This window comes from Bidens hawaiensis, unplaced genomic scaffold (genome assembly GCF_021521415.1).
Source record: "Bidens hawaiensis isolate Kalapana, Puna unplaced genomic scaffold, B.hawaiensis_p1.1 tig00023535_1, whole genome shotgun sequence".
NCBI lineage: Eukaryota > Viridiplantae > Streptophyta > Magnoliopsida > Asterales > Asteraceae > Bidens > Bidens hawaiensis.
In genome coordinates, this window is record NW_027505034.1 from 231,427 (window position 1) to 259,163 (window position 27,737).

The 27,737-nt window shown below is 34.0% G+C and overlaps 2 protein-coding genes and 1 pseudogene across 3 annotated transcripts; 2 read left to right on the forward strand and 1 right to left on the reverse strand.

Annotated features, from left to right (window-relative positions):
• Positions 1-10,185: 10,185 nt before the first annotated feature.
• On the forward strand, positions 10,186-13,149 carry LOC143610017 (putative pectinesterase/pectinesterase inhibitor 7; annotated as a pseudogene). Its single transcript, XR_013149516.1, has 2 exons — positions 10,186-11,080; positions 12,184-13,149. The product of XR_013149516.1 is annotated as a putative pectinesterase/pectinesterase inhibitor 7 (transcript).
• A 7,573-nt stretch (positions 13,150-20,722) lies between these two features.
• LOC143610018 (uncharacterized protein At5g01610-like) lies at positions 20,723-22,929 on the forward strand. The gene is made up of 2 exons (XM_077084615.1): positions 20,723-21,081; positions 22,426-22,929. The coding sequence occupies exons 1-2, from the start codon at positions 20,829-20,831 to the stop codon at positions 22,686-22,688; spliced, it is 516 nt and encodes a 171-aa protein (XP_076940730.1). The 5' UTR covers positions 20,723-20,828; the 3' UTR covers positions 22,689-22,929.
• A 1,044-nt stretch (positions 22,930-23,973) lies between these two features.
• On the reverse strand, positions 23,974-24,903 carry LOC143610012 (disease resistance protein UNI-like). The gene has a single exon (XM_077084612.1). The coding sequence runs from the start codon at positions 24,901-24,903 to the stop codon at positions 23,974-23,976; it is 930 nt and encodes a 309-aa protein (XP_076940727.1).
• Between the last annotated feature and the right edge of the window lie 2,834 nt (positions 24,904-27,737).

A 27,737-nucleotide genomic window follows, 5' to 3' on the forward strand; every position in this document is an offset into this window, starting at 1 on the left:
ATAACAATAATGTACAATGAGATGTATATATAGGAGAACATAACTTGAAGAAAAAACCTAATCTATATTAGGTATTGATAACCACAATAATATATATTTATAACACTCCCCCTTGGTTATCAACTTAATACGCTTCGAAATGCTGCCTCATTAAAAACCTTGCTAGAAAAACCCATTGGGACAAAACCATAGCTAAGGGAAAAAGAGTGCATCGCGTATTGTCTCCCCCTGATTTATATATCACTCAAAATAGTAAGTAAAAATCTTATGTGAAAGCTTCGTAACTTTTGTACTCAATCATTTGCGTCTTGGTCCCATGACATGCGAATCTTGAAGTTGAACAATGTTACATGATCTTCACGTGAAAACTTCTATCAACTCATCTCGTAAACATATACAATTGTATCCATGACCCTGTTGTGTTTCTCTGTATCTACAAGACTAACCAAAATTGTTTTGGTGGATTAGTAAGATATAAACTCATATATTTCATAACTGTAATATATGTATTAACCCATTCTGATGTCTCCTAGCTGGACACATGCCGATAAATATAAATAAAAGATATAAAAATCATGTATAGTTAGCATCGCATATTAATGCGCATATGCATTTAGTTATGATACTTTTGAACCAATAATGTTTCGTATTATGATAGGAAATGATATAGAGTGCATTGTTGGACGTCCTTTAACGTACTCAAAGAATGATTCTTGTCTTTGGTAAATTGTCTCAACATTTTTAGATGGACTTTGATAGATTGATACACATATAATTACACATATACTCAAACTGCAGGTCGAGCAATAATCACATCATGCCAATGTATTTCAAAAATTCTCATTCTAAAAGTTCTGCAGTTTCTCTCGATGATGTATACATCATCACTGTAAACTGTGATTGTATGAACCTTTAAGAGTAGAATTTTGATAAAAGTACGGCTAATGACATCCAACTTATCTCCCTCCTTATCAAAATAACTATTGATTGTACCACGTTCAATCCGACTATATTAGTCCATACGTAATAAGTATAACTCTATGCATTTTCCAATCTATCGTTAACTTCTTTCCAACTTGACAAATTATGCATGTGTATTCAATTTTCTAGGATTTTTGTTGCAGAAACTCTCATTTAACACATCAAAATTTTTTTGTGTCACGTATCAAAAATCCATACTGTACAATTTCTTTGTTTATTGAAATATTGTACTCATCATGTAGATTATCTTATATGTGTATGCTTATTGATGCACATAATCAATTAATCTTTCAAGTATTCAATTATCTTAGGAAACTCTTTAGGAGTTCCATTTATGTTTAACATATTCAATAATCGTAAAGTATTCAAATGTGACTCTATACACAACAATCATTATGTTCTCGAGAACTTACTTTACAAGATTTGATAATTCAAATCCTTCATAGATTTTCTTGTAAACTCTCGGTATCAACTGAATAACAATATTTATTGGACGTATATCAATTCTCTCATTATATTATCAGACTGTTTAGTTATCGGAAAGTCATTGCTTCTTTTCCATTGGAGAATGTGTCTCCTTATAATTAATCATGGGTCTTTACAAAATGTCTTGCGCCATCAATTTTGGTTTATATCACTTGATGAATTTTCATAACTCATATACAATACCCGTTTGTATCTAACACATTTTACAACTTTAATTGTACGGATTGCTGGTCCAACAAATTTTCCGTTATTTAGAGAATTCAACTCTGCCATATTTGCGTCTTTCCACTTTGACCAATCATTTTATAGGCAGATTTAGAATCTTAGATCCTCATCATCATCATTTCAAGCGCTAATTATACATATATATATATAAAAGTATAGCGACGTCAACTTTATTTCGATTCCATATATCTTTGTAGACATGATACAATATAATTTATTGAGAGCTCTTTGTTTTCAGGTACCTAAGGTTCTTCAAGAACCATCATGTCTAATCTCTTTCAAGAGACCTTTTACTGCACCTCGACTTGACCATCTTTATTATTTGCTCCATTTTTCGAGGATATTTTACCTTTGGAACCGATCAGCCTACCACGCTACATGTGTGCGTTAGACTTATTATCAATATGCTTTGTCCTTCCGTGACATTTATTAATTGGAGCATTAGCAGTTCGTATAGGTGTCGTAGTTGGACACACTCTTTTGGTCAGTGAATCGTCCGGTAATTGATTCGCTAATCTTTATATATGAATTATCCTTTGAACTTTTAGTTCATATAATTTAGTTTAAGGATCAATGATAATTCATTCCAACTAAATTCGTTTTCCAACTGCTTTATTTCTCCCCCTAATGTTGGGAATGATGATTCACTGAAGTGAAAACTAATGAACTATAAACAAATATCACATTAATGGCTCTAAGTATATAATCATAGATATTGACATAAATTCCCAACTTTTCTTTGTGGCCTCATCTTTGTGTCTTGTGGCGGATTAATTTCAGTATATAACACACATTAGATGAGAAATACTTGGTTACTGACCAAAAACCAATTACAATGGGAAGTAAGTATCATAACTTGTTGGCTTGATGTGGATTAGTTTTTAAGACATGTAAAATCATATGTACTCAAATACAAACATGAACATTTGCTCTCGTGATAATTGCCTTTGTAACCAATTATAGACGTTGAGTACTCGTCTTTAACAAAACAATTTATGTAAGAACATAATCTGTTATGATGTTCAACACTTATTCCAATGATCATTATTAACATGGGAATCAAATTCGTTATTATAACTGAATGTAAATATAACAATCTTGAATAATATGTTTGCTATCTTATTAGCTAAGCCATAAATCATGCAAACATGAAGTTGCAATCTTGATAACCATTTAGACGATGCATCGATTTTAAAAATACTAAATGGTATAATATTATATTCCAGAATATTTAGGGATTCACACCCTATTCTAGTTTAATAAAGAAGTAATTTTTGTTGAGAGCAAACTTTGCATGTTTAATTATTATGAAGAATCTCATGGTTTTTCAATATATTTCACATCATTGACTCGGTGTGGTCTAACCGGTCATGCCATTAGACAATCATGATTCATAAACTTCAGGTTTATGATCGTATATGCATTATGCTTCCTTAATACAAAATAGTAACATACGAGAGAACAATGTATAATCATTTCAAATTATCATGTTACATAAGTTCTATATATTCATACTTTGTTCTCATTTGTGATCAATCCATTTACCACTTCTTATGGCCGATCTCATTATTTACATGAATAATATTAATTTTGATGGTCGATCTCAATATTAACATGACCATCAATATAATTTTTTCAATTATGTCCATGATCAAAACTACAATACCACATCCATTTCAGGAAATGGAGTAAAACCAAACAATTACATGGTTTTCATTATTTTCTCAGACATACGTATATGAAGTTATTTCAGGAGTATATTTGAGGTGTGTCAAATAAAAATTTTCTTATTAATGTTTCCCTCATAATTAATTTTCTCCTCATATAATATAATAATTGAGAAATAGTTTCATGATCAATTCATGTAAATACTCCTTAAGATGTCATATCTAAATACTCTTAACATGAGTGTTAATAAACCAAAATTTTGGTTTACTTGTTTTATGTATATATATTAATATATAACACGATATATAATACCATAGAGAAGATAAAGCACACGAAAAATCATATATGTAAAGATATATTTAGTTATCAACTACAAGGGTTACACCTATATAATTCTTCTAGTAAGTATTGTTTAAGGTACGTGTTTCTACCATTCGTTGCAAATATTGAAATATTATGAGTATTACAATCATTAGATAATGTGTATTATTCATAAAGTAGTCATAATAAAACATAAAAGAGTCAATGGTAGACCGAAAAGACACATGTTTCATAAGTCCAAAATAATTTATACTACATAATGTAACGTCCTATTAAGCAAAGCTATTTTGAAACATACATTCATAACCACAGGCCATAATTTCCAAAAATAATGCATGTTCGAATATATATATATATATATATATATATATATATATATATTTTATATGATAAAAAGGTAATAACTCAAAACATATAAGCATGCAAATAAAGTAAATAAAAGATAATAATATTACTATATAATTACCAGAAAGATTAAAAATAATAATTATTCGATAGCTATCATGGAGCTACAATTCTTTTTCATTTAAAGCAACTTGAAGCAATATACACTTATGGCTTTTGCAATACATATCATCCTTTTGTCACAAGAAAACTTATGTATTCAAGTTTCATACAAATTATATATATATATATCTTAATGAAGTTCAAATATAAGCACATAGGTGTTAAATATCTGTGAATATAAATTAAGATAAGATGATACATAGCTTCAAATATATACTTATATCAATAAATTTAAAAAGGTTTACGAGAGGACGAACAAATAAAACAAATTTGAGTCAGGAAATTTGTTCCAATACTTCCAATAGTTTCCACGAAGTATATTTGGAAAATCTCTCCTTAATATATATATATTCAATATATTTAGACAATATTAAGGGTTTTCTTTTTAATTTAACTTTATATATATATAATACCAAAATAGTGACTCCGTCCAAACCATAAAAAGGCAATTAATATTATAATCATAATGTCCGGTTTTAATCACCGTAATTCTAGTTGTGCATTTTTTAAATTAATTCTTAAAATTATGTTTGCCATATTTCATGAAACAATTTTTCTCCGGGCAATTAATTCTAAGAACCAAAATCAAGTTCAGAAAAATACGATTCTACTTCAAGAAATAAAATGAAGGTTACCTTAAAAGATAATAACAAGCATTGGCTTTGGGTAATGTCAAATTTTGATGATAGCATGTGGTTCACACATCTTTTTTTTTTTTTTTTTTTTTTATCGCTCTCTTGATTTGGATTGTAATTTTTGGTCTTCGAAGTTGTAAGTAGCGCCATGGGTTTGCCAGGAGTGTAAATATCCATCCACACATGTAAATTTAGAAGAAGCAATGTTTCAAATTAGTTAAATACTTATACTCAAAACTGTAATAATATATTAACGAAAATAAGTAACTAAATAAACTGAAAATAAGTTAATAACTGCTTCCTGGTAAATATTCTGTCACACGAATATGACTTGCGGAAAATTAAAATTCCTCACAAATCAGTGTCTTCGAGGTATATTGCAACTGCATAACAACTTGTGTTGTTTTTTTTCTTGTTTGCTTGGTGGTTTATCGGTACACGAAGTGAAACTAGATCAAAAGAATAACAGGCGAACTCGTGCTGATAACGTGTTGTAAAACAAACCTAATAGCAAAGTAATATAACAAAGAGATGTATGAAGAAAGAGAGAGATTCAATTAATCAAGTGTGTATAACAATAATGTACAATGAGATGTATATATAGGAGAACATAACTTGACGAAAAAGCCTAATCTATATTAGGTATTGATAACCACAATAATATATATTTATAACAAATGTTTCATAACTTAGTAATTTTTTATAAGGTCAAGTACTCAAGTTGTATTGATTTTATATTAAATGAAATATTAGCATGTGTTGGTTTTCAAATACCCACCGTCGAAGTATGAAAAACGAAGCTTCACTTGTTTCTGCATCAAATATTCACTCACTCCTCTACTTGACCATTTCAACTCAACTCACATGAATATTAATTAAACAAAAATATAAATCATAATAAAGGTTCATTAAACTTGTTAGTACGTGTAATAAAGTATTATTTTTTACATTTAGTTGTAACAAAGTTAGACTTTAGTATGATGCTATCCACGGTTGGCAAATCTCAATAAATAAATTTCTAATTTAATATAGATCTTATAAGTAAAAAAATGTATTATTTATAGTAACGATTTTAAAAAATCAGAATTATATAAAATTTAATATATAATTGGGTTTCAAAAATATATTAATTAGGCTTTAATTAAATTTGACTTTCATTAATATTTGATTGAAATTCTTTTGTAGATAGTTATACTTCAAAGCTATTTGAGATAAGGGATAATTTAAATAAAATGTGTGTTAATAATATAATTAATATTTTATTTCATAATAAACTATTATTTAAAAGACGGATATATATTTAAAAGAGATGTGGAATGAAAAAGTGATGCAACGAAGATACTTTACTTATTATATAGTATAGATATAAATATAGATGATGATGTGCTTTAGTGTCTGTGTTATTAGTGTTTTAGGCCGTGCGAGTCACATTTCTTCCTCCCATACTTACCATTTCAACAAAGTATAAATTATACCTAAATATAATAATAAAAGTTCATTAAGATAATTTTAATATATGATGAAATTTATAAATGGTGGTTCACATTAAATTGATAACCATTGAATTTCAAGGTGCATAAAAATTATGTTTAATTGACTTTGTGATATCGCTCAAGTTAATCATGTTCTCAAAGTCTTCTTGTTCAAAAAGCAGGTCATTAGCATGATTCACCATGAAAAAGACTTATGTCTCATATCAAATTGTAATGGTAATCGTCTTCGTAACTTGCACCGACGGTTGTATAAATGTTACAATGCACCAGTTTATGATAGATTTTAAACAAAACATATGGTATAATTTAAAAAAAAATAAAAATTCGAGTACTTTATATAATTGTCATGATCACCATGAAAAAAGTTTATCCAAAAAGAAAAACACTTTAAAATAAATCAAATTAATCAACTTAAACTAATGTTTAAGGAGGCAAGTTTAAGTTTTCACTAAATTATAATTAAAATTTTATTTCATACTCATTTCTTCACAATTCATGTAAGGAGAAAACAAAAATAATTATAATAATAAACAGACCGGGCCCACAAAGTTCATTAATCTGCAATTCGGCATTGAGACGAACCTAATTGGAAACGAATATAAGGATTAATATTTAATCATTTTAAAGAAAAAAGTATTAATATTTAATCGTTTAAACAAAGGATTAATATTTAATGGTTAAAAAAATGATTAATATTTTTAATAGTGTCAACTTCTCTAACATGTTGACTTTATATGCATCATCTTTGTACTAAAAAACGAATTTCATCATGTAAATTCTTAGTATCTAATTAATTAGTACAAGAATTGTTTTTTTTTATTCTTGCAGGTGGACACATAAATGTAAACAACATTTGCTTACAAAAAAATATATTAAAAAATCATATATATCTTTAAACTAGTATGTTACTGATTTCCAATGTTTTGAACCGGTCTTGGCTGGTTAGGTCAGTTAAACTATAAATCGTTGATACTATTGATTCGGTTAGGAGCCGATGAACCGTAAACAACTAAGTTAGTTTTAAGCAAATTGGACAAAACTAGTGGAAACCCATCGATACTCATCTCCTTGTTGGTCAAGAGGTTTCCGATGGTAGGCCAACTAGTTGAACCCATGAAAAGTCGCGTGCGGGGGGGGGGGGGGGGGGTCGTTATTTGAGCAGGTTGGTTGGTATAGGAACAAAAATAAGGAGAATGTCAAAGGTTAGAGGCTTGATGCCTAACTACCAATGCAATAATATTCTTGGCTATATGATTTTTGTTTTCTAACTATAAATATTATTAAAATTTAATTTCAAACTTCTAATTTCAGGTTAACATCAGATTCTGTATTCGGACGTGGCTACAAGAAAAGTTGACATTTATTTGTGATTGGAGGTACAAGAATGCATGAATGCTTATGTAACACATACATTGTTTAGAAATAATTTACAAGTTATTTTCTTTAATAAAATATCAACTCACAATCTCAATGCCTTTGACTATACTTTTAATTTACATTTTTATAGGATTTGAATCCGCATATTTTAAAAAGGCGAAGCGTCTTAAACATTTTGATACCGCCATACGAAGATCAGTTTGGTGCATGGTGTTACATGTTATTAACTTGAAACAAATACATAAATAGGGTGACAAAACATCACAAAACTATATTTACATTCATGTTGTTTTTCAAATTTCATTTAATATTAATTTTAGTTTTTTTGTTTCTAATAACATTTAATATTGATCTTTATTAGAATCTAATACAAAACTATGTTTTTTTTCCTTTGTCTATTTTCCGATATGTATTTATACTGAAAATCAAGTGGTATTTTAAATATATTATTTATATTGTCAGACTAACTAAAAGACGCGTTATTTTAAACACAATTCGATTTTAAAAAAATTATATAGACATTAGAAAAACAACCGAAATTGTGTATTTGTGTTTTTAGAAACAATAAATATTACATGAAAAACTAAATTAAATGTGAAAAAAAAAACTAAAAGTAAGTGTGTCAAGAAAGCAACCTCATTTATGTAAAGTTGAGACAACACCCTCATGTAATGTAATGACACACTTTCAATATTACCCATTTTTAAAAGAAGTCGATATAGCAAGCATGGCCCTATATGGTAAACCAAAAAATTGTAATTATGCATCCCTAATACCATCGGTCAGTTTCACTAACAAACTTTAATTATGGTATTTTTACTCATGTTTTAAAAATTCGACACATATTTTAATTGATTGAACATAACATAATCAGTTAGTGGAAAAATTGATGTGTTGGTCCAGTTGGACACAATGCACAAAATGGTCACTCGTCACTTTTATCAGTTGAAGAGTTAATTAAGTCGTTACTCATTAGTGTGTGTAGTTTTTAAAAAGTACCAGGTTTGGGTATTAAAGAAACACGAGTTCAACCAGGACTAAACGGGTGCTTCCACAGGGTGTGGTCAGCTGAGACTTGAATCCGTGTTCGAATGTGTTTCGATATGTAAATGCAAAGGTGCGAAGAAAACTATCGTGTAGTGAATGTTAGAAGGGAGAAATGTCTCTAGCTTAGAGAACTATCATCATTGCCTTCATTGCGATCTCTCCGTGTATACAAATGTGTTAAGCGCAAAGAAATAGTATATGGTGAGAGAGAATGAGAGAGAGTTGGTATCGTTTGTAGGAGATCTAGTACCTAAAGCTGGATGTGTGAAATGTTGTTCCCTTTATTGTGCTAGGCAGGTTTTTGAGCTCAATTGAGGTCTGACCTAGATCCAGGACCATATATGTTCAGATATTAAGGGTTTCAAGTAACATGTCTGAATACTATATATGCTTTATTATTTGTAACACACTTAGGTACTAATACTAACACACATATTAAAACTTTAGTGAGAAGCCCTCAAATACTTAGCATTCGAGGGTTTATTTAATCATTTTTTAGATTTCATTGCCTAAAATTTAAGAGAAATTAATTTTTTTAGTGTACTTGCGATATACGTCGCAATCGAAATCAACATCGTCAATCCAGATTAACCACATATCATAATTGGCGCCTGGTTAGTTCTTTAATGACGCGGACGAGGCATGCAAGATTGGAGTTGGTGTGGGAGTGGAAGTCCGGTTTTGCAGATTATTATTATTATTATTATTGGGGGTGGGGGTGTCTCCTCTCAAATGCACGTATATATTAAATATACTAAATTAATATTTTTCACAGGGTTTGTGAAGTTTTGTTGTTGTAAAAGAATATGAGTTTTTTTTAACATTTAGAATATGAGGGTGGGGCCGTAAAAAAAGTATATCATATGAGGGTTAATCTGGTAAAATATGAAGCCGAATTATTCGGGGCAAAGTTAATCGCGTCACTAATTGTGGTAAAATTACCAGAACCATCCTGACTAACGAGCACCTGTGTTCCGGACCCACTAGCCTGTAAAAGATTTCTTAGGCCAAGTGGCCCACTTTTCACACCTTTATGTTTACCAGAAACCCCAAACTTGTTACTTTTTTTACGGCCCCACCCTCTGTAGAGCTGATGTGACATTCTATTATTTTTGATGTTAATGGATTAGACTTTCATGTCTAAACCTTTTATTTACCCATCTAGCTCTTTTTTAGTGTTGTGGACTTGTAGTGTATAAGGAAATCACGAGTAATAAACTAATTATTAATCACGGATTAACACCATCAACTTTACGATCATTTATTCATTCCTGTATAAAAATGAATGTAACAATATAAAAACACCAACATGGTGACAACTTTGTCTCTTCTCATCCTGACCAAACACATCCCATGCACACGTTGACTTCCACCTTTTATTATGTGTATATAAACCCTTAACCTTCTCATTTATTTCACCACCATCAAAACTATCATCCACACCTATGACTACAACTACTACCTTTTTCTCTCTCGTTCTCGTCCTCATCCTCGTCCTCACACATGCCCAATCACCGCCCTCCTCCGCCACCATTTGTCAAAAGACCCCTTACCCATCCGTATGCCAAGCCTCCCTCCCCATCTCCAACTCATCCGCCACCGTATACGACTACGGTCGCCTCTCTATCCGCAAATCCATCTCCACAGCCACCAAATTCGCTAACTTAATCGATAAATACCTCTCAAACTCCGCAATTTTAACCACGGGAGCCATCCGTGCCCTCCAAGATTGTCGTTACCTCGCCCGAACCAATCTTGAGTTCCTTTCAACCGCTTTTCAAACCATCAACACCACCCAAACTTTATCCGACCCCAAATCCGAAGACATCCAAACCATCGTTAGCGCGATATTAACCAATACCGAAACATGCATAGATGGTTTACAAGCCAATGCTGCTTCTTGGACCACCAAAAACGGCGTTGTGGGGCCCATTAAAAACGATAATAAACTTTATAGTGTTTCCCTAGCTCTGGTCAACAGAGGGTGGGGCCGTAAAAAAAGTAACAAGTTTGGGGTTTCTGGTAAACATAAAGGTGTGAAAAGTGGGCCACTTGGCCTAAGAAAGCTTTTACAGGCTAGTGGGTCCGGAACACAGGTGCTGGTTAGTCAGGATGGTTCTGGTAATTTTACCACAATTAGTGACGCGATTAACTTTGCCCCGAATAATTCGGCTTCATATTTTACCATTCGTGTGGCGGCTGGTGTTTACGAGGAGTATGTTAATATTCCGACAAAAAAGAAGTATTTGATGATTATCTGAGATGGTATTAATCAGACGGTGATCACCGGAAATCGCAGCGTCGTTGATGGCTGGACCACGTTTAATTCTGCTACATTTAGTAAGTATAAAATAATTAAATGAAAATGAACTAATGTTATTAAGTCTCACATACAACGAAATATATATATATATATATATAAGTTTGAATATATAAGTTTGAAGGTCTTGTGTTTAAGTCTCACGTACCGTAAATTACATAGGTTAAAAAAGTTTGCCGTTAAAAAAAATGAAATAATTAATGTCAACCAAGTTGTAAGTGAAATAATAAAATAAAAGTCATACTAGAAAGAAACTATATGTTAAGGTAACTTTAACTAATTTTTATCATTGAATTATGGTGACATGAGTACAAACAATTGAAATAAGCCAACCGACATTTAGAACATTCTTTTTAATTTTAATATTATATGTTGAAAAAGTTATTTGAAATTTTCACAAATAACGTGTTGCCCTCGTTTTTATTTGTAAATTAACGTGTTGATTTTCATTTTTGACCTGAAATATTCAATTGGCCAAAAGTCTAATCAGATATATAAATAGATATAGGTTTGAATAAATAAAATAAAAAAAATAGAAAAAAAACGGAAGTTAAACAAATTAAGGGTATGCATAGTTTGGTTTGGGTTGAGTTTGGGCTAAAACTTAACCAAAACCCAAAGTTCAGCTTTTGAGTTTTTTAAAAACGTCTTATTTCGGTTTAGGTTCGGCTTTGCTATTATAGCTTGAAAATTGCGGGCAAAAAAAATAATAATATTAGGCTTAAATTATTTTATTAATAAAAAATTAATTGATTATTATATATTTGGACTAAAACATTTAAATTACATATTTATTAAACTTTTATAAATTATTTAAACTAAAAAATGAAAAATAAAAATACACAAATTTGGTTCATTCGTTGGTTTTTTTTCCCGTTTTTATCACATGTAAAACCAATACCAAAACTGAATCATAAGCTGAGGTTTTATGTTTTACCATAAGTGTTTGTTTCAGTTCGATTTTTTTTTATTTGTCCGATTTCAATACGATTTGTTCTCTTTCACCCACACCCCAAAAAAACAACTAATTTTGATTAACTAATTTAAGTATTTAATTTACTCATGTTTGATTCAAATAAAGCAACATCTAACCTTTACAATCTCTTTCACCCAAACTTTGCAGTTGTGACAGCACCTTATTTCGTTGGCATAAACTTCACAATCCGCAACACCGCGGGTGCGATCAAGCACCAAGCCGTGGCGCTCCGAAACGGGGCGGATTTATCCACATTCTACAAATGTAGCTTTGAGGGTTACCAAGACACGTTATACGCGCATTCCCTACGTCAATTCTACCGCGAATGTGACGTTTATGGAACCGTAGACTTCATATTTGGGAACGAGGCTATGGTACTCCAAAATTGCAATTTGTACCCTCGGTTACCGATGTCCGGTCAATTTAATGCTATTACCGCACAAGGTAGAACTGATCCCGGGCAGAACACGGGTACCTTGATACAAAAGTGTAATATTAGGGCGGCCGATGATTTGGCGGGAAGTAATGGCACGACCGTAACGTATTTAGGTCGGCCGTGGAAGGAATATTCTCGGACGATTTATATGCAATCTTTTATAGACTCGTTGATTACCCCTGCGGGGTGGTCAATATGGTTTGGTGACTTTGCGTTGAATACTTCGTATTATGCTGAATTTAATAACTCGGGCCCCGGGTCAAACACGAGCCAGAGGGTTACGTGGCCTGGGTTTCATATTATTAATGAGACTGACGCGGGTAATTTTACGGTGTCCGCTTTTTTAGTTGGGGACGCGTGGTTGCCTCAGACGGGTGCGCCTTACGACGCCGGGTTATGAAAGTGAGTAACGTTCATAAGAAATGAATTATTTCAAAATATTTCATTCTATTGTTTGAAAATTATACGTTATTTGTTACTATGTTTAATTATTGCAACAAAAAATAGAGGATTTTAAACGACTTAACCTGTACTTTCAATCAATAAATGATTATTTATATTTTGATTAATATAATGTTTTGGATTGTTGGTTGTTTTATTCATCTGTGTATTATGTTAGTGGTCCTTTCAAAACCAAAAACCATATTCATCATATTATTAAATATTAATAGTAGAACAAGAAGCAGAGCTCCAGCTTAAAAAAAGTTGGTCTCGGCTCGTTCACACAAAAATGAATAACTATGGATAACTATGGAATGAACTATACCTTACTGGGTATAAAACGTATCAATCGAGACACAAACCAATAAAGTTTATCCAACTTGTACGAAAACATTACCGAATTATGAAAGCCTATAAACAATACTCAAATCGAACATAGTGAAATGTGATGTTAGTGGAAACCTTAACGAGAAGCTTGAGATAAATATCATTGGATCCCGCTTTGGTTCCAAGCAAAGAGGAAATTTACATTAATTTAGGAGTGAGTAATGTAAGACGTAACATTTGTGGTTCAAAAGTAAATAAATAAACGAGATTTCATTCACCAGAATCTCACTATAATATTAAAGCAATACAATATATCCACATGAAATTCAACTATCATTTACACATAGAATTCCAAATCACCTGATTTTTCATCAGTGGAACTGCCACATCATTCACTAATTAATATTTTTCTAAAATCATAACGTCACTAATTAATATTTTCTAAAAACAAATTTTGACCATAATTAATTATTTATAACTGATTTTGTGTTTTTTTTAGTATGACTATAATTTTAGTAATTCAATGACTTGTATAATAGTTTTTCATTTCACCATGTATATATTTTTTTCTTACATCTTATGTTTTTATAGAGAATAAGAAAAAAAATTAAAGAAGAAAAAAAAATGATAATAGTACTAGCCAACATTGGGCTCATGGGCTGGGCTGCATCAGAGTGGTCGAACACTTGTTACTTGTACAGCTGTACTTGCAGTCTTAGATAATGCCATTTATGGTTTAACCTAAGTCCTAGACTCCTAGTACTTTCAGCCGCCTTACAAATACAATCCTACATCACCATAAGCATCAGTCTTTTCCAAAAAATACCATTTTATAAGTTTAACCTTTCACTTCTGGTTTTGGCATGAAGATGTGTTTTTGTGGGAGCATGTTCTGTTACAAGATCCCATGGTTATTATCAGCTCCGTCTTTTTGTTGGAATAGGTGCTTTCGGAAAATGGTATAAAATCGTACTCATTTCTTTCGATATGTCTTAAATTCTTTCTTATTTATATATTATGTAACTGTAGTTGAAATCATGGATAACAAATTTGGTCAAATTATTTAATTTTTAGCTTTCCATGTATTTCTTTTTAATAAAGGTTAAAAACTATGGTTGGGAAGCTGTGCACACTATAATTAACATATTATGTTGTTAGCTTAAGTTTATTATATGTTATGTGAATACAATTCAACAGGTTTGGATAAACCTAGCTTCGTTCTCAAGAACTCACCGGATGAAAGGAAGTCAATTTTTTTATTATTTTTTAGTTTTTTGACTTGGTTAAACTTTAAATAATTACTTGTTAATTTATTGTAGTGTAAACAACAAGTATCTGGCTGTGATCGCATGTCTCTGTCTTCCCGGCTGATGAAGAATGTGGGGAATTGTCTCAAAAGTGGATTAAGCTTATTGATATTTTTTCTTGGATCCCGAGTATAGAAAGATATGTGAACTTGTGAAGCAAATAAAAATAACAGAAAAAACAAAAATAACATTAAAGGAAGATAAGCCGGAGATAAACAAGTCAAAAAAAATAAAGATATCTTTGGGAAAAAACAAAAACGACCTGCATGGCATCAAAACATGGTTCGTTGATTATGAAATCACATTGGAAGCAATCGGACTACTGAAATGCACTATTTAATAGTTGATCATATAAGAACTATATAGTTGTAACAATGTTTTAGGTTCAATAGTTGGAATATGTGGCTTGGTATATGATATAAAATCTTACTCGTTTCTTTTGTTCTTAATTACTTTATATGCCTATACTATGCAACTATGGAAAAACTTGTGATTGCCAAAACATTAAATTTTTAGCATTCCATGTGTTCCATCTCTTATAAAAAAAACCGATGATCACAAACAAGATTCACTACTTGTGTGATTGTTTGGTGGCGGTGGTGGTGTGGGAACATATAGGTAGATGGTGTATAATCCCTTCTATAGTCCTATTTATTGATTCTCAATTAGAGATTTAATCGAGCTTCATAAGACCGTTAAGCTCGGAGTAATAGGAAAGAAGCATTTTATGGGATTATCATAATAGCTTGTTGGAGATTATGGAAAGCGAGAAATGAAAAGATATTCGAAGGTAAGGAGATTAAAGTGGAAGAGATTATTGAAGATATAAAGGCGCTCGGTTTCCTTTGGTTCAAGAATAGGTCTAAGTTTAGATCGATAGATTGGTCGAATTGGTGTAATTTTATCTTTATGTATTTAGTTTTTTTTTTGGGGGCTTCGCTCCGAGCTGTGGAGGTAGCTTGTTGGTTTTTGGTTTGTTGTTGGCGTTGGTTCGTTTATAAATATTCATAGTTCGAAAAAAAATGATTCCATGTATTATAATAATATAATATTTTTAATTGTTATAAGTTGTACATTCAAATTAGTGTTCCTAGTAGACTAGTAATAGTCCTTTCAAAACCAAAAACTATACTTTATCATATTATTAATAATAGCACAAGGCCACAAGTATATAGTAGTGTACTTGTACGATAATACTATGATAACGGATTTGAAGAGAAAAAAAAAGTTGGAACACGATTTAAACAGGATGATCACAATTATCAAACATAAATCGTAGGACAATGATTAAATTTAACAATTTTAACGGTTTGCCAATTTAACAAGCTTTAAACTCGAAACCAACTGTTTTAACTATAGTTATTTATAGCCGATGGCTCTTGGCCTAGTAACACCGGTTTATCTACACAAAATTGGTATGGGGTTCAACTGTTCAAGCTCCCAAAGCAAACAATTGGTGGATTTGAAAAGTAGAATTTATAAAAGTCTGTTGTGTGTTCACCATTCAAAAAGAAAACTATATGCCTACTATAATCATAAATCAGTCCTTTTAAACTAAAGTTAGTGCTAACCCTATACGCCCATATAGTGCTAACTCCGTTTAGGACCAAACCGACAGTTCAATTTAGACAGTCACAAGCCCTAACAAAAATATAGATACAGACGATAAAACCTAGCATGTGTTTGATTTTAACCAAAAGTGACTAAAAACTAGAGCTGTCATAACATGTCGGACACGACACGATGACTTGTTAACTAAACACGAACACGACAGGATAACTAATCGTGACATTTTTTCCAAACACGAACACGATAACTAACCTGGTAAGACACAAATTTTAACATGTCTTAAACATGTCGACCTGCTTAAAATAATGCAGGAACCTAGAGATCATTTAACTGGAACTAAACTGGCTAATTGAGCTGTACAAATTATAAAAAAATAAATAAACAAAACACAAAAGTAACCATTTTTTTGGTGTATACATACATGAACATAAAGTAGGTACTCCAAATAATCGACGCTCATATACCAATCCCTATAGACCAGTATACATATATAAACCCCTCTACACGCCCATATACCACCCTCTATAACTTGTATACATGTGTATATTAACTCTATACGCTCGTGTACATACACAAGTGACTACATCAAGAAGTACCTACTCTATGTTCACTTATCGACAAAAAAATGTCTTGAATTATATAAAAAACACCTATTTCCTTCTTTATATGCAGAAGTGTCTAGTTTCTCACATTTTTATTTTATTTTCATGTATTTACTTCATTTTCTTAAAGTGAGACAGGCTTTTTACATTCTAAAACACTAACTGGATACCTGAAATTTGTTTGTGTACTCATCACTATAAACCAAATAATCAACGCACGTTATACCAATCTCTATAGACCAGTATGCATATATAACCCCCTCTATACACCCATATAACACCCCCTCAAGCATGTATGCATGTGCATTTTAAATCTATGCGCATGTATACCGCCCTCTATATGTATACATGTGAATTCACTCTATGCCCCTGTATACACGTGTATTTATACGCCTATATACATAACAAATCAATAAGAGTATGACAAGTACATACGGGGCATAAATATACACGTACATTTATATGCCTATCAGGTTCTAAAGAATGCAATTACACTAATCACTAATGCAACTATAAAACTGCAACTATTAGCAAAATAATTTAGAACGCTAACCTGGCATTTGATCAACTCCAGAATCCCGAACTTCGAGTCTCATAACATCACACAAAATCAAGAAACATGTAGAACGAATCTGTGTGCCATAAGAACAATTAACTTTGCTATATAGACATCATCCCTTGCATCAAACAAGCATAGCATACACTTATTCAACAAACAAAGAACACAAAAGGTACATAAAGTCTGCATATACTTATTAAACCAAAAACAAGCACTAAAATCCTGCTATTAAATCATCGAACTCTTCCATTACGGTTTAGTGCTTGATTGTATGGATGACATGAAGGAGAAGCAGAGGAACTGAGGTATAGCAAATCAAGTCGGTGAATCCAGAAAGTCCGTAGAAGATCTGGTAGAAACTGTTGTAGGTGAAGCAAATTAAGCCTGTTTTCATGTAGAGAAAGTAATACAACAAAGCGACACCGGATATAGCAGAAGCAGCGATTCTACTGAAAATCGAGTACATCGAGTTCGACTGCGGCTTATAGATTGATAAATGAGGCGATAACGGACGAGCATGACTAGTTGGCGGAACAGCTTGAGTTGCAGCGGTTGAGAACCTACTGGAACGAGATAAAATCGAGTAGATCTGCGAGCTCTGAAACCCTAGGTACCGATTGCTTTGAGAAGAGAACGAGTGAATCTGATTCGATTGAAATTCTGAAACTCTAGGTGTCAGTTTCCTTAATTCTTCGCTTCCACTCTTCGTAGTTGCAGCTCCAGCAACCACTGTGCCGCCGTGTGGTGCAGCGGCGAGTCCACGCCTGAAAAACGTTGTTGATACATAACGTTTATACAATTATCAAAGATTAACAAATTCAGATCTAACTATAAGCATTTGCTACATGTAATTAACAATGATATAACGATTTTAAGTCAAAATATACGATTATACGGTTATCAAAGAGAACAAATGCAGATCAAACTAAATGCAATTAAGTAATTAACGATGATATGAAACGAATTTAGATCAAACTAACAGTGGTGTGGCGGCGAGTCCGCGCCTAAAAACGGTGACAAAATTTAACGTCGAACAACTATCGAAGATAATACCATTCATATCTAACTATATGATTTCATTACATGCAGTTAACAGTGAATTGAAACAAATTTAGATCTAATTACTTAAAAAACAGTTATTGAACAGTTATCGATAATGATATACTCAGATCTAACTACAAGCAACTGTTACATGTAATTAACAATAACATGAAACGAAATTAGCTCAAACTACGCGCCTGGAAAATGGTGTCGTATTATAACTATAAACAGTTATCGATAATGATATATTCAGATCTAACTACATGTAATCGTTATATACAATTAACGATTATATGAAACTAAATTAGCTCAAACTAACAGCCACTTCACCGGCGTGTGATGCGGCTGAAAAACGGTGTCGTATTATAACATTAAACAGCTATAGAAGATGATATATTCAGATCTAACTATAAGCAACTGTTATATGTAATTAACGATGAAGTGAAATGAAATTAGGTCAAATTACGCGCCTGAAAAACGGTGTCGTATTATAATATTATAACAGGTATTGAACAGTTATAGAAGATGATATATACAGATCTAACTATATGTATTTTATATATGTAATTAACGGTGAAATGAAATTAGGTGAGATTACTTGGAGATAACGAAAAAAGATGAGAGGCGTTTGGCGTTTGAGAACGAGCGAGCCATTGGTTTGATCGGTTAGCTTCTGGTTTGACCGGTGATGGTCCAGAGGTTTGGATCGGAGACTAGCTTGATCGGTGTTAGGATGATTGATGAGATTGGGAAAGAGGGTTTGTTAAATGGGCCGGGCTGGGCCGAAATTTGTTTTAATGCTAAACGTAACCTGTCTTGAACCGGAACCAGAACCGATTTTCGATTTTAAGCACAACTCCGATCCAGTTATGTAACCGGTTGGGTTCCACACTAACCCGGCGGTTTAATATCTGTTTTACTATTTTTTCCCGTGACCAGTTTTGGAACCGATTAGTCAAGAATCGGTTTGTAGAACTGGTTGAAACAAATGTAAGATATGATTATAGCTGTTTTTCGAGACTAGCAGTTGTATGACGACTATATAGCCGGTTTCTTTGGCTCAGTTGGACTGTCACATGGTCCTTACAAAGCTTGATGCAAAAATTGTGTGGTTTTTTTAGGTTGAGGTCAAACACGACTTTGAAAAAACATTTAGAGTGTTCTTGCAAGGTGGTGAAAGTCATTCCGACACAAGGTTAAGCAACAATGTCAAATTATGAAATTATTATAAAATAAGATGTAAATGTGTCCAAGATTACATGTCAAACAGTCAAGTTTGTGATTCGAAAGAGCTTGTCAGTTGACCACTTCAATAAAATTAAAATAAAATTCGGTTAATATTTAGCAATTTTACTTGTTTACTAAGTTTACTTATTTATTTACTATTACCTCATAACTCACGATAAATTTTAAAAGATAAAATTCAAGTACATTCATCCCATATGTATGCCTATAGCTAAAACTCAAAACAGTATAAAACCAGTCTAAATTATGCCTGTAGTAAAGCTATCTTAAGTTCTTAACTAGTTATGATCGACTCGACTAGTACTGTAGTACACACAATAACTTTATATTTATATGTGACTATCATACTTACCTTACCATTTAAAAAATATTGTTATTATCTATCTTCAACAGTAAAGAAGAAACTTGGTACCACAAACCATTAATTGGTCCACATGACACCAAACCATTAGGTCATGTAACTATTTTTTTTTTAATTTATTAATAATCAGGTTATTAACCCGTGTACTAAACGTTATATATAGTAAAAGAGAAATTTGGTTTCGCTAAGCCCTTATTGGGCCAAGTGACGACCTCAAACTTGTCCACACCATTTCGATTTTCATTTTTAGTATTGGTAGCATAACGGACGTAACGAAAACCGATCGAACGTCAGTTTTTTTACATGACGGAAACCGACTGAATTCGTATAAACTCACCGTGTCAGCGTCCGGGACTGACAAGGCTCGGGTTTTGACGCCATCACGTTTTTTTTTGTTTTTAGTTCCGGTACCATAACAAACGTAATGAAAACCGACCGGACACCAATTTTGATTTTGTTTTAGTTCTGGTACCGTAACGAGCGTGAAGAAAATCGATCAAATTCGCGTATTGCCACCACGTCTTGTTTTAGTTCTAGTACCACGGTAACGAAAACCGACCGAATGCCAATTTTGTTTTAGTTCCGGTAGCATAAGGAAACCAGCCGAATTCGCATCGACTTACCTTCTCAACGCCCGAAACCGACAACGTTTAAGTTTTACCATCACCCGGATTTTACCGACCCGCCCGATGCAAAGCCCCCACGCAAAACGCGAGGTAAAATCCTAGTTATTATTATATGTCACCAATCACCAAGTCCTTATCCAATTCCAAACATAACCGACCTATTGAACAATCTCGTATCCCAACTTTTGTCAGGATAATTAACCACCAATAATCAGATCCATCAACAGACTGTTAAATCCGTTAACCCCAAATTAACACCCTAAATCACCAAATTAACAATGTCACCAGTCACCACCACCGTCATCATCCTCACTCTCTCAATCCTCATACTCTCACCACCATCAATCTCATCACCGATCACCGCCTATGACGTCATCCAATCGTACGGCTTCCCAAAAGGCATACTCCCGATCGGCGTTACCGGATACGAACTGGACGAATCCACCGGACGATTCAAAGCGTTTTTTAATGGAACTTGTAGCTTCTCGTTGGAAGGCACGTATGAGTTGAAATACAAATCCACAATTGCAGGTAATTTTTAAAACATTTGGTATTAGGTAGACGTGTAAACGAACCGAACGTTTAGCGAACAATGACGTTTTTTTATTGAGGGGGTGTTTGGCTTGGCTTTTTTTGGCTTATGCTTATATTTTAAAAAGTAGCTATTATTTGATAAGCTATATTTGGATTAGCTTATATTCTACAAGTTGATAAGCTCTTTTATGCGTGTTAATAGGTTGTTAAATCCACCATTTTTTAACTTGTTATAGTAATAAGTTGCTTAAATAATAATTAATCCACCATCATTTGCTCCATTTGCCAGCAAATGAGTAACTTACACCAATAAGCTTCTTCAAATAAGCTAAAAACTATCTTCAAATAAGTTTATTCAAATTAGCTTATATAAGCTAATAAGCATAAGCTTAAAAGGCTAAACCAAACACCAAGTTAAGCTTATTTTGTGAAAAAAAGCTAAAAAGGTTATAAGCTTTGTTAAAAAAGCTAGGCCAAACACCCCCTAAATAAACAAGTTATTAGAATAGAACACATGTTTCTTTAGTTCATTTAAGTTCGTTTATGTCTGTTTATGTCCGTTCCATTTGACTCATTAAGTATGACATTCAGCGAAGACGTTAAGTTCGTTTAAAAAACCGAACGGAATTTCTTGTTCATGTTTGTTCGTTTATTAAACGAACTTCCCGCCGAACGGTTCACGAATTGTTCGCTGAACGTTTGGTTCATTTACGGCCCTATGATTGGTATTAGTTAGGCATGTAAACTAGCCGAACATTCAGCGAAGACTTGAACAGTTTCTTAGAACATGTGTTTCATTAGGTTACTTAAGTTCGTTTATGTCCATTCGTTTAACTCATTAACTATGACATTCAGCGAAGACATGAAGTTCGTTTATTTAATAAACAAACAGACTTGGGACAGTTTATTAGAACACATGTTTCATTAATTCATTTAAGTTCGTTCATGTTCATTCGTTTAACTCATTAACTATTTACTTACTTTTTAAAATAATTTAAAAAATGTAATTTTAGATGTGTTTTTTTGGATGATATATGCATTTGATATTCTGTAGTTTTTCGTTTTTGTTCATTTATGTCTCGTTGTCTTCGCTTAAGTTTTTTTATATATGTTTGTTTACGTTCGCGAGTTGTTCGTTTAGATTTTTAACGAATTAACACGAACATGTTTATTTTTTACCCGAATCAACGTAAATACAAATATATGTTCGATTAGTCGGTTTGTTTACAGGCCTAGTTTTAGTTTTGTTGTATAAAAAGGCCAGCGGCGCAATTTGTTGCCCGTTTACCTTTTGTTTCGATGTAGAAACTAGAAAGTATTCATTGTATAAAGTAATTGCAGGTGTTATTTCGAAAGGTAGGTTAACAAATTTGACTGGAGTTAGTGTGAAGGTGTTTTTGTTTTGGCTTAATATTGTTGAGGTTTGTGTAACGGATGACGAGCTAGGGTTTTCGGTTGGGATTGCTTCGGCCGGGTTTCCGATTGATAATTTTGAGCTTTGTCCGCGGTGCGGGTGTGGGATGGACTGTGATGGTGTTTTGAATAGTGATGGAGGTGTGTCAGTGAGGAATAAGAGATCGAATGCGTTTGTTTCGTCTTTATAGGGATGAGATCGATACAGTATTTACGATTCGGAATAATTATTCTTTTGTAGTTTTGGAATGTTATATGTTGGAAATGTTACTATGAATATTATATTATGAAATGAATCATGCTTTGAATTCCTGATAGTTTTGATGTCAATTCATTAGAGATTTTGTATTAGTTAATTTTGAATATATTCAAATAATTGTATTGATATGTCAATTTCACAGTAATTGGAATTATCAAGATAGAATGATATACCACAAGTCCACAAGAGTTTCTCATGAGTGGAGCCGAGCTAGTGTGAGCTTGGGCTCCGCTCGGTTTTAAACCGAGCTGCCTTCTGAAAGTTTGAGCTCAAGCTCGACCTGGTTTTAAACTGAGCCGACTTTGTTGGGTTGGTTTGGCTTGATTTTAACAAAGTTAAATAAATTTTAATTAAGTAAAGTAAGTTCATAACGAGTTCAACACTCTCATTTGATCTTCTCCTACTCTTATTTCTTATAACTTGATTTTTCTATGTATATAAGGTTTAGTAACTCAAGAAAGTACAAAGACACGCGAGAGTGATTTTAATGTCATCAATATCATTTTAGTACCGTCGCTCTGCTTGCGGTGCACACATATAATGTATATATGTGTGAACCCTCGGGTGGGCAGAAGTGAAAGTGCACTAATTTTGACGTTATTTTACAAATCTCGTGAAAATAATGTTAAAAGTGACGGAAGGATAATAAGGTATCATGTGGTGGCGTTGATAGCCGAAAAATAAGGGTACATGCACCCATCGACGGTGTCCTGATGGTTGTTATGTGCCTTATGTCCAAGGCTTGATGCAAAACTACTATCGAGTCGGGGGTCTCACCGGAAGCAGCCTCTCTATTCCTAAAGGGTAGAGATAAGACCGTCTACATCTTACCCTCCTCAGACTCTACCATAGATTTGCTATTGGTGGGATACAATGAGTACGATGATGATGATGAATATCGTTTTAGTTTTATTGGATTTACTCTAAATCGAATGAAGAATTGAAATAAACGTCGTCTCGATCAAGTATTTTACGATTTTATAAAATACTTATTGTACTATTCTTTTCAATTGTTTCACGAGTTTGCAATCCATAAAAATTTAGTACCTTATAAAGTTGTAGAAGAAGTAAAGAAAATATGTAAGTATGTAACACCATAATTAAAGAAATACCATTCTAATATATCAAGATCAACAAAAAAAAATTATATGGCAAGACATAAGTTGCTGATATTCATATCATTCCTCTGAGACATATGGACGGTACCAACTGCAACTTCATAACCTTGAACTAACTGACATCCCAGCGGTTGGAGCTTTTGGTTCACAAAGCGGTGTCTCCCAAAAACTTAGCAGGTTTCTTCTCAAAGCCGTTCCTAACGTTTCAACAAAGCGTGGTAATCCAGGACATTCTTTGATAATATTAAATGTAACTTCTTTCAATCTATTGTTCATATGAATGTCACCAAGTGCGTGCTGAAAAACGAGCCATGCTTCGTTTTCTGTCAAGGGTTTTACCAAAATAGTCTTGGTAGCGCCCATGGCGACACACACGTCCATGTTTCTAGACGTAAGCAAAATCTTGCAATTCGTGTACCTACTCCCACACGGAATGCCCAAATCCTGTAGGTCCAGTTTCTCTGAAACGTCGTCTAGAATGATCAAAACCTTCTTTTTTTGAAGTATTAGACTTGTAACAACTCGAACCTTTTCTCGTATCATTTTAACATCAACACTTGGTGAGAGTGTTATAAACACAATCTTTGCAAACCGGTTGCTCATTTCCATAGCAACCTCACTCGCAAGCGTAGTTTTACCTGCACCTGCTAGACCAACGAGTCCAACTATTTGTGTGTCGTCGTCTTCTAACACTTGAAAGACTTCCTTCAAAGTAGACTTCTGGGTATCGAAATTTTCAAGGTCCTTCCTTTGATAAGGACATGAGGCACTAGTTTCAAAAACGTTGCCATCGTATCTATGCTCTTTAAGAGAATCAGTTTTTCGTGACGTCTTGTTACCATAACGTAAGTTGAAGCACATTGCGTCTTGTTTAGCGTTAATAAAGGTTGTGGCATCGGATATTTTAGCTTTGGCACCCGCCGCCCACTTTTGCACGCGTAGTAGGAGACACTCTCTATGTTCATCCCACTTCATTCTTTGTTGAACCCTTTCAACCTGATGTTTTAACTTGTCAATGTTTTTTCCCATGTTGATAATCTAATCTGATTCATATACAAGGAAACAAAAATCAGAATCATTACATAAGCCAGCCATATTTTGTTACGTGTCAAAAGTACAGGGACTTGTTTGTACTTTCTAATAGTTGAGGGGTTAATTATGTTAGCAGTCATAATTGGTCATTACAGATTTACGGCAAGGCCGACTCTCAAGGAGGGCAGGTTGGTCGGCTGACACTGGCCCAACACCCCGATAGACCCGAAAATTTAAAAAGAAAAAAGAAAATTTTCTTTTATAATTTTTTATGAAAAAAAATGTATTTTTAATGTTTAGATCCAATTACTCAACTCATTAAATCCTGTTTTTTTAAACAATTTTTTTTACAACTCATATCATAACCAAATTAGTCCATTTAAAAATTGATTTGTTTAAAATCCAACAAAAAAAACTTTTTTATTTAAGGTAAAAAAAAATTCCAGCTTCGGCCCCCAACTTTTTTTTAACTATTCTTGGAAACGGCTATGCGTTACGCTTAGTTAATTAGTTAGTTAGTCAATGTAGTTTGTACTTAAGAATATGATGAACATATTAACAAACTATCGTGTTGATTGTGACCTAGTTCTTGTGTCTCTTTCTTCTGATCATATCAATTGACGCAAGAATTAGGTCACGTTAAATATTCTGCCGTTAACTTCTAGCACATAACAAGTCCGGAAATTAACCTTGTACTTTGAGTGACACGTAACGTATTTGAACATAAAGAATTTGCAACAGATGATTCACACATATATTAATACATATATATGTATTAATATATATGTATTAATACATAAAGCTAGAACTTTATTCTTCTCCAGTTTTTTCAAACTTCCAAGATGGTTAAAGAAATTCCGGTAACCACAACCCCAGCTACTGGGGGGAATACCGGCAACACAGTTTTTACAAACACTACCCCGGCTACCCAAGCCGGGGCAAGTGAAGTAAACTTTACGAACACTACCCCAGCTACCCAAGCTGGGGCAAGTGCAGTAAATAATCGCTTACTGGGATTCACCGATACCCAGTTAGAGAAACGAACAAGACTCCCCCGCCAAACACTCGATGAAGTTAAGGCATGGGCGGAGGCACGTCAGAGGGAATTCCAAGCCGAGTTGGACGAACGCTTGCGCAACGTCCAACAGGCTGACGAATTCGAAGATTACTTGGATGACTCGGAGGAGTCCGACTCCGACGCGAACCCTCGCCATAGGGCAAAAGGGAAGCGTAAGGAAACGGATTCCCAACCGAGAAGGCATTTTGGACAAGCCTTCAAACCAAAAAGCACAGGTGGAAGTCCACGAGACTTCTCCAAAACATTCAGACCAAACGTTGCAAATGCGGGAACGTCCAAATTTGCAAGGGACATTGCGGAAGCAATCGCCCCAAAAAGTGCTAAACAAATGTCCAGCATAGGCACATATGATGGTATATCTGATCCAGACGATCATTTGAACAGGTTCATAGCGGGGGCAACCGTCAGTAGTTGGACGGAACCTACATGGTGTTACATGTTCCAAATGACGCTGGTCGGGGCAGCTAGAGCGTGGTTCGATCGTCTACCGGTCAACCACATCTACGACTGGGCTGACTTCCAACAGAAGTTTAGCCAACACTTCAGCCAGCAAAGAAAGTATACCGAGGAGCAATGGACAATCCTCAAGTGCATTCGAGAAAAAGATGAATCTTTGCTGGACTTCATCACTCGCTTCAACTCGAAGAAGCTAAGTCTGGGTAATATCAGCGAAGATCTTGTTCGCGCTGCCTTTATCCAGGGTGCGAACGACCCAGAGCTCATCCGCACCTTAACGGGTAAAGATGGCATGCCATCCACATGGTATGCCATCATGACAGCAGCTAAGCGCTTTGCGAAAACGGAAAAGCAACTGGGTAGAGATCTCCCACAGAGCACAAACCTCTACACCCAGAAAACAAGGGAAGAGAACGTCCTTACCGCCCGATTAAACAAAAAGCGGAAGCTAGGCATTTGGCAGTCAAGGGTAAACTTTGACACCTCATCCGGCTTGCAGCATCGGTTAGGCGGAAGGGATAACGTACAGTCCAACAAGAACTCCAGATGGACGCCGCTCACCAAAAGCGTCACCGAGATATTCGCCACCGAGGAGCTCCCATGGCCAAAGCCTCAAATAATCCGACATCGCCACAATGCTGATCGGAGCAAGTACTGTGACTTTCACAGGACAAAAGGCCACAACACCGAAGAATGCATAGACGTGAAAGACATGGTCGAAGCATTCGTCAGAGATGGGACGCTCGCGCACCTCGTGGCGCAATGAACGCTGAGCAGGCTGATGCGTGTAGAACCCCAGCTGGGGAAAACATGAATAAAATTCCAGCTTCAATGTGGAGACTACATGCTGCGTAAAGAACGAGATCCCGAACCAGGTGCGTATCGGCTCGATGGCACTCCCATCCCAACAACATGGAAGGGAGCTCATTTACACAGTTTGCATGTAAATCAATTCCAAATTTGTAAAGAAAAGGCCAAGAGCCACTTCTAATGGAAACGATTCTCCTTAAAACATTGACGCTGATGATTTTAAATTTTTTATGAACTATCAACACGGATATGCCGGTTTTCACCGCATAAATACGTGGAAAGTCGTTGCGTGGGGAAGGCGGAAAAACACGCATAAAACCAAAAAACGACAAACCTTCACGCAGGACAGTCGAAGGGGAAAAGTTCAGTCCTCCCATTAAATGAAAGTGCCGGTCTATCCGCATGAATCATGAAAAAGGGAACTGAACACTAACCTATTGACAACCGCGCGTCGAACGGTTAATTTATTCAACACGAATATGCCGGT